Source organism: Triticum dicoccoides, chromosome 1B (genome assembly GCF_002162155.2).
Source record: "Triticum dicoccoides isolate Atlit2015 ecotype Zavitan chromosome 1B, WEW_v2.0, whole genome shotgun sequence".
NCBI lineage: Eukaryota > Viridiplantae > Streptophyta > Magnoliopsida > Poales > Poaceae > Triticum > Triticum dicoccoides.
The window spans coordinates 63,569,895-63,577,403 of record NC_041381.1 but is presented as its reverse complement, the minus strand read 5'-3'; the positions used below and the strand labels follow the sequence as shown (position 1 = coordinate 63,577,403).

General features: G+C 42.8%; 1 protein-coding gene across 1 annotated transcript; it reads right to left on the bottom strand.

Annotated features, from left to right (window-relative positions):
- Nucleotides 1-3,625: 3,625 nt before the first annotated feature.
- Nucleotides 3,626-4,655, bottom strand: LOC119319160 (pentatricopeptide repeat-containing protein At4g38150-like). Its single transcript, XM_037593649.1, has one exon. The coding sequence runs from the start codon at nucleotides 4,576-4,578 to the stop codon at nucleotides 3,769-3,771; it is 810 nt and encodes a 269-aa protein (XP_037449546.1). The 5' UTR covers nucleotides 4,579-4,655; the 3' UTR covers nucleotides 3,626-3,768.
- Between the last annotated feature and the right edge of the window lie 2,854 nt (nucleotides 4,656-7,509).

Sequence of the window (7,509 nt, the reverse complement as noted above, 5' to 3'; positions counted from 1 at the left end):
CGTTCTGTCTATTTAGTGGTCGGCCGCTTTTTAGATTTCAGGTGGAATAATGGCCATCACGAGCCTTAATCTCCTGCTCAGTTTGTGGGCTGGACTGGGCCTGAGTGTTCCTTACCAAAAATTGGCATTTTTAAATTTGACTAGAACCCCATCAGCTTTTGATTAAAATTTGAATGCCCTTCAAATTAGACTTGATTTCAAATTACTCCCTCTGTTCCGAAATACATGTCACTGGAGAAAACCAGTACAACTTCTGCCACATTACGATTTTTTTCACTTTCCTTTTTTAACCCTCGCATCGCCCACGCCGCTCACTCCCTCGCTTCTCACTCATCACTCTCTATTCTCCCTGTCGCCTCTTGTCTGCCACCTCGCCGACCACCACCTCACCCCGTCGCCGCCATCTTTCTCCCGCCTCCACTCACACCCCACCACCTCACCCAGCCCGCTCCACTCAGCTTATAAAATGATTTACTTAATAATCTAAGGCAAATTTTCAGAAAAAAAAGGCCACAACCCAACATAGAAAAACATATAAAATTTGACTTATTCTCTATCAACTAAAGACCAGTACGTAATACAAAGATATCGTGGATCAATTAGAAAGAGAAGAAATTAAAGGTGTGCCTGCTCTCAAACTTTGACAAAAGAATGATAGGATATTTATACACCGCTGACCATGTAGCATATTGAGGCTAAATTTTCACCGCATTTAATTAAGCTTCCATGTTTGCTAGTAGGCAAATTGGAGAAAAAATGTACGCAACATATATGGCAATTAATTATCCTATTTACTTTTAGTACATAGATTATTTAGCATAGTTACGCAACCACCTCCTTTCCCAAAAAAGTCTAGGGTTTCTCGGCGCCGGTCCGCCTCGTCTCCGGTGGCCTTAGGGCCATGGCGACATGGTGGATACCAACCCTTGCCGGCGGGAGGGCTTCGTTTTTAAATATTCCTTCGAGTGCGTCTAGCATTATCGATTGATGTGTGGAGGTGTGTCTCCGGCGGATCCGTCCTTGTTGGATTTGCTTGGATCTGGTCATAAGTCGTCTACATTCGTGTGTCTTTAGGTGGGATCCTTCCGATCTACCCTACTCTTTGGCAGTTATTGTTCTGATGCGCTGGTCCTATGAGACCTTAGCATGACGACTTCCCGACTGTCTACTACAACAAGTTTTGCCCAGCTTCGGTGAGGGAGGGGCAATTACGGTGGCGCGTCTTCTGCTCACTTCAGTGCTTTTAGTCGTCGCTAGGTTGTCTATGAATCCGGATGTAATTTTTACTATGTCTAATGTTTATTGTACTACCATGATTGAAAATGAATAGATCAGAAGTTTTCCAAAAATAAATTATTTAGTATAATTATATGATATTGAGCTAAAATCGAGCGAGCCAGTGTTGACTTACGATCAGCTCGTTTCTTGATCGAGCTATATAAAATGCTCATACCCGGCTCATTTATTTGCGAATCAATCTCGAATTGAGTCAAAAATATGAGTCGATCTCTTAGTCTTGAGTTGCCAGGTATGCCCAGTCCACGACAGCCGGGACCGACCAAGGCCTAACAAGCAGGCGAAGGGCCCATCTTCCGTCACATGCATACCTGGACACTTTGAAACATATGCTCTTCGGCTAGCAGCTTGGCAGTGTGTTCTCATTGCTGTTTCTGTTTTTCAAGCAAGTGCTGTTGTTTATCCATACGTATGTTTGCAGTCTCTAAACGTATGCTATCGGAGAAAAAAATAAATCATAATGCAAACACAAGAAGCAAATCACATGACTGAATCACAACAATATACTGTAGCTCATAGTGATAGAAGTTATAACTACTACTCCCTCCGTCCGGAAATACTTGTCATCAAAATGAATAAAAAGGGATGTATCTAGATGTATTTTAGTTCTAGATACACCATTTTTGTCCATTTTGATGACAAGTATTTTCGGACGGAGGGAGTATTTTTTAAAGAAACTCGGCCCTAAACTAAAGATAGGCATGGCATCAAACCAACTTTAAATGCACAGCTAACTAAATTTGACAACTAAGGATGGAATAGAATAGGAAGACCTTTTATTCAAAGAGTCCACTTAAACTTTTTTTTGTTTGTTTTTGGCATGGTGAGAGTCCACTTAAACTAACCAGTCAAATACTGTACTTGGTAGGGAAATGAGCCGAGATATATAAACAATCCCCAGATAATTACCTAAAGCAACGCTGTGCACCAAAGCAACTTCAGATTAGCAAATAGCTGCAGGTATGACAAGACATGCGCGAACCAAACAATACACCACTTCCAAACCCTAGATAGTGAGCTTTAAGCTAGTGCTGTTATGCGTTTATATTCTTAATATTTGCACCAATAATTTCGTGATTTCCACATTACAGCCACTCGCTTCTGCAACTTGAGAAAACAAACACAAGTCCTTTCATTTAGACCAAAACCTTGGAAAAATGGACCACCTCGTTAACTCTGCCAGCCCTAACAGCAAATTATGCTGGATAGATTACAAAAATGCACCAGTGATCTTAAAAAAAACAGTAATAACGTAAATAAAAGAATAAGCTGTATTGCTCAGTACGACCCAACTTGATTGCCTTGACTGCACTAGGAAACTCTCAATCTTTAGTGCAGTCTTCATAACCTAATCTGGTCGGTAGAAATATTTTAATGTGTTTGTGCTCTGTTATATTTGAAGAAGGGTACTACTCCATGACGAAAGAAGTCTAGGATCCCTAATTTGGAAAAACTTCCATAATGTATAATGCTAAGATTGGGATGGTCCAGATCAAGTCAAGCTGGAAGAGCAAAGATTATATTAGGGGTGAGAATTGTGAGAGTACTCTTTGCTTAGGGGTAAAGCCGCATGGCTGTGTTAACTTGGTTATACAGAGTAAAAAGAAACTCCTAGCAAGCAAAATACAAGAGTCACTGAGTTACCTATGACTATGAGGCTATGAAAACTGTTACTCCTTGTCAAAAATTACCATAATAATAAAATTGAATTAGCATTAATTTGTTAGTCAAAGGTTTTTCAGCATACTATCAGACTGAATACCGATCTCCGGTATCCCTGATTTGATCATCAAGGCTGTCACTGTGGATCCTGGTTTTGATGTCACCCTCAATATATTACCACAGAGCTGAAATAAGGCATGAATGAAGATAACATGGTACAGATCGAAGATAAAATCCAATTTACAACACCAGGAAATGCTATGTTTATGTGGAGAGAGGAAGAATGAAATCTTTGTATTTGAAATTTTGAATCACACAGTTCTTCACCAACGGTTTTGTTCCTGCATGCTGTTGCTGCCACAACAGCTTCAAAAATTGTAACCACCAAGATCATGATAGTGTGTGTGCTGGTCATGATAAAAATTATATCCATGTTTTTTCATCTAGCTTTAGCTCCCATGGATAAAACAATGCTAGTTCAGTGCAAAAGGGAAAATCTTGCACAATGGCCATTCTGAAATCTGAATATAAATGTTATTTTGGAAATTACTATGTGAAACATCACTACGAGTCTATGATTAGTGGGAATCAGTTTAAGAATTCACTAAAATGCATACATCACCAGTAAAATGAAAAAAATAAAAATGAAACTTGAAAACACTGAAAATAAGGAGGAGCAAGCCATGGAAGACAGGATATCAACCCTGTCCTGTGCAGTAGACAACAGCAGACATTTTGATTTCGAGTGACAAGATACAGCCCACAATTGCTTATGCAACAACATAACGAAACAGCTAGTGCGTACCATTATCACTTTCCAAAGAGCATGTTCATGACAGCCCTGAAGACATGCCCCCGCTTGACGGTGCCGCTGCGCACCCCCTCCTCGTCCAACACGAACCCCTTCTTCTTCATCATCTCCAGCAGAGCCTTCCCCTCTTCCACCTTGTTCATCCTGACGTGCGCCTCAAAGGTAGCCAGGCACGTCTCAACATTGGGCCGCATCCCACGGTCGAGCATCTCCAGCAGGTACTTGCCGGCCTCCGCGCACCGGTCGCTCGCCGCAAGCCCCTTGACGAGCACGGCCATGGTGTACGCATTCGGCGCGACCCCGCTGGAGAGCATGCGCTTGTAGGTCCGCACGGCGTCACCCCAGTGGCCGGGGCCAGCATTCGCGTAGGCCTCCAGGACGGCTGTGTGGGCAACGACATCGGGCATGGCGCCCTTATCCTTGATGATCGAGAAGAGAGCCAACGCTTCGTGCGTGAGCCCGTCCTTGGACAATCCGTCGAACATCTTGATGGCATAGTCAGTAAGCCCTCCGGTGCGCATCCGGTGGAAGACTTCCTGAAGGTTGGTGGAGTCGGGTGGGTCTGCCACGGCGGGCTTCTTGCTGAAGGGGTCGTAGGGCGGCGGCAGAGTGGGGTTCTTTGCCGGGGATGCGGGTGGAGGTGCGGGGGGACTCTCGTCGTCGTCGGACCAGTCGAAGGAGACGGGGCTGTTCGTGTTGGGGCTGCGGTTCGGCGGTGAAGAAGCGGTGGAGGAGAGGAGGCGGCGGGCACGGGACAAGGCGGTGGAGGAGGTGGGACGGAGTAGGCGGCGGACTGCGGCGGTGGCCATGGGGTGAGAGAGAGGCGGAGTTTTTTTTTTTTTTTTGACCTCGGGAGGGAGAGGCGGAGCACTGCGGCGGTGGTCGAGTCCGTGGGTTCTACTCTCACAGAGTACCAGACAGACTACCGATCATTGGACTTGTAGACCGTCGGATGGCAAGCAAGCACACGATGGCCATCGGATCTGCTAGTACAGCCCGGACCCATGGTGATGATTTTGGTTCAAACAAACAGAAACGCTTGGGCTCAGCCAATTGATCTTTCTACGTGTGTTAACCCCCTTCGTGATCATTGGGTCTGATTTTGATTCACACAGATTTCTCAAACTAACTCGGCCCGAAACTAAAGATAGAAATGGCATCAAAGAACAAGGTGTTTTTGTGGAGGTTAGCGAGGCATTCTTGGCGGCCTTGGTTGACGCAAAAACATGTCCTTGGTTGATGCTTTCCCTCTTTGTGACGCGGAGGATTCCTGGAGACATGCACTCATGTGCTGCACTATGACAAGGTTTGTGTGGGCTCTATCCGATGTGAATCTGGTGGAGAAGCTGACTGACAACCGAGAGCCAGGTGCTAAGAAATGGGTGTTCGACGAACCACACGACGACTTGAGCCACGAGCAATTCACTAGGCTAGTTGTCACATTCTAGTCCATATGGTATGCAAGGAGAAAAGCAATCCAAGAATATTCCAAAGTCCTAAGCAAACACACACGTTCATCAATTCATACTTCGATGAAATAATGGCTATAGCCGCATCGGCCGATCGCCTAGAACTGAAACCAATTTGAAAAACTATTCTAATATGAACATTTTTTTGTTTTTATAAACAATTTTTGAATTTTGATGAACAATTTTGAATTTAGATGAATATTTTTGGTATTTCATGAACAAAATTTAAATTCAATGATCCTTTTTTGAATTTGATGAAAAAATATTGAATACAAGAATATTTTTGAATTATATGGACATTTCTGAATATGATGAACATTTTTTTGTAAAAAATCATGTACATTTTATAAAAAAAATTGATTAACATTTTTTGACTTCAATGAACAAATTTTGAATTTCATAATATGTTCAACCAATTCGATAAAAATACCAGTTTGAAAAACATTCCTGGATTAAGAAAATGTTGGTGAATTTGAAAAAAAATGAAAAAGAAAGAAAATGGGAAACAAAAATAAAGGAAAAAGTAGAAGGGAAAAGAAAAAAAACTAATTTAGGAAGGTTCTAGAGCCTTGTAAAAACTGAAAAGAAGCTGGTGGCCCAGGGCAAGGACACTGATGCGGGAGCCAGGCCTCCAACGTTGTCCCCTAAATGCTCGCCCTTTTTTATTTCCTAATTCCTCAACACAGAGTAGGCGGCGGGCAAGGGACAAGGCGGTGGAGGAGGTGGGACGGAGTAGGCGGCGGACTGCGGCGGTGGCCATGGGGTGAGAGAGAGGCGGAGCTTTTTTTCTTTTTTTTGACCTCGGGAGGGAGAGGCGGAGCACTGCGGCGGTGGTCGAGTCCGTGGGTTCTACTCTCACAGAGTACCAGACAGACTACCGATCCTTGGACTTGTAGACCGGCGGATGGCAAGCAAGTACACAATGGCCATCGGATCTGCTAGTACAGCCCGGCCGCATGGTGATGATTTTGGTTCAAGCAAACAGAAATGCTTGGGCTCGGCCAATTGATCTTTCTGCGTGTGTTAACCCCCTTCCTGATCATTTGGCTCTGATTTTGATTCACACAAATTTTTCAAACTAACTCAGCCCGAAACTAAAGATAGGCATGGCATCAAAGATCAAGGTGTTTCTATGGAGGTTGGCCAGGCATTCTTTGCGGCCTTGGTTGACGCAAAAACATGTCCTTGGTTGACGCTTCCCCTCTTTGTGGCGCGGAGGATTCATGGAGACATGCACTCATATGCTGCACTATGGCAAGGTTCGTGTGGGCTCTATCCGATGTGAATCTGTGGAGAAGATGACTGACAACCGAGAGCCAGGTGCAAAGAACTAGGTGTTCGACGAGTCACACGACGACTTGAGCCACGAGCAATTCACTAGGCTAGTTGTCACACTCTGGTCCATATGGTATGCAAGGAGAAAACCAATCCAAGAATATTCCAAAGTCCTAAGCAAACACACGCGTTCATCAATTCATACTTGCATGAAATAATGGCTATTGCCACATCGGCCGATCGCCTAGAATAGAAACCAATTTGAAAAACTGTTCTAATATGAACATTTTTTGTTTTTATAAATAATTTTTGAATTTTGATGAACAATTTTGAATTTAGATGAATATTTTTGTATTTCATGAACAAAATTTAAATTCAATGATCCTTTTTTGAATTTGATGAAAAAATATTGAATACAAGAATATTTTTGAATTATATGGACATTTATGAATATGATGAACATTTTTATTAAAAAAATCATGTACATTTTATAAAAGAATTGCTTAACATTTTTTGACTTCGATGAACAAATTTTGAATTTCATAAAATGTTCAACCAATTCGAAAAAAATACCAGTTTGAAAAACATTCCTGGATTAAGAAAATGTGGGTGAATCTGAAAAACAAATGAAAAAATGAAAAAGAAAGAAAATGGGAAATAAAAATAAAGGAAAAAGTAAAAGGGAAAAGAAAAAAAACTAATTTAGGAAGGTTCTAGAGCCTTGTAAAAACTGAAAATAAGCTGGTGGCCCAGGGCAAGGACGCTGATGCGGGAGCCAGGCCTCCAACGTTGTCCCCTAAATGCTCGCCCTTTTTTATTTCCTACTAATTCCTCAACACTCAAAATAACTATAGAAAATAGCCCAGTCTGGGGTGGTAAATCCTAAGCGCCCGTTCCTTCCCTTTTTACAAACGGGCGCACACCCCCGCGGTGCGCTAGGCCAGCCCGCCTTGACTTTTTTCTTTCTTTAGTTTAATCTGAAGGAAAAAGGGTCAA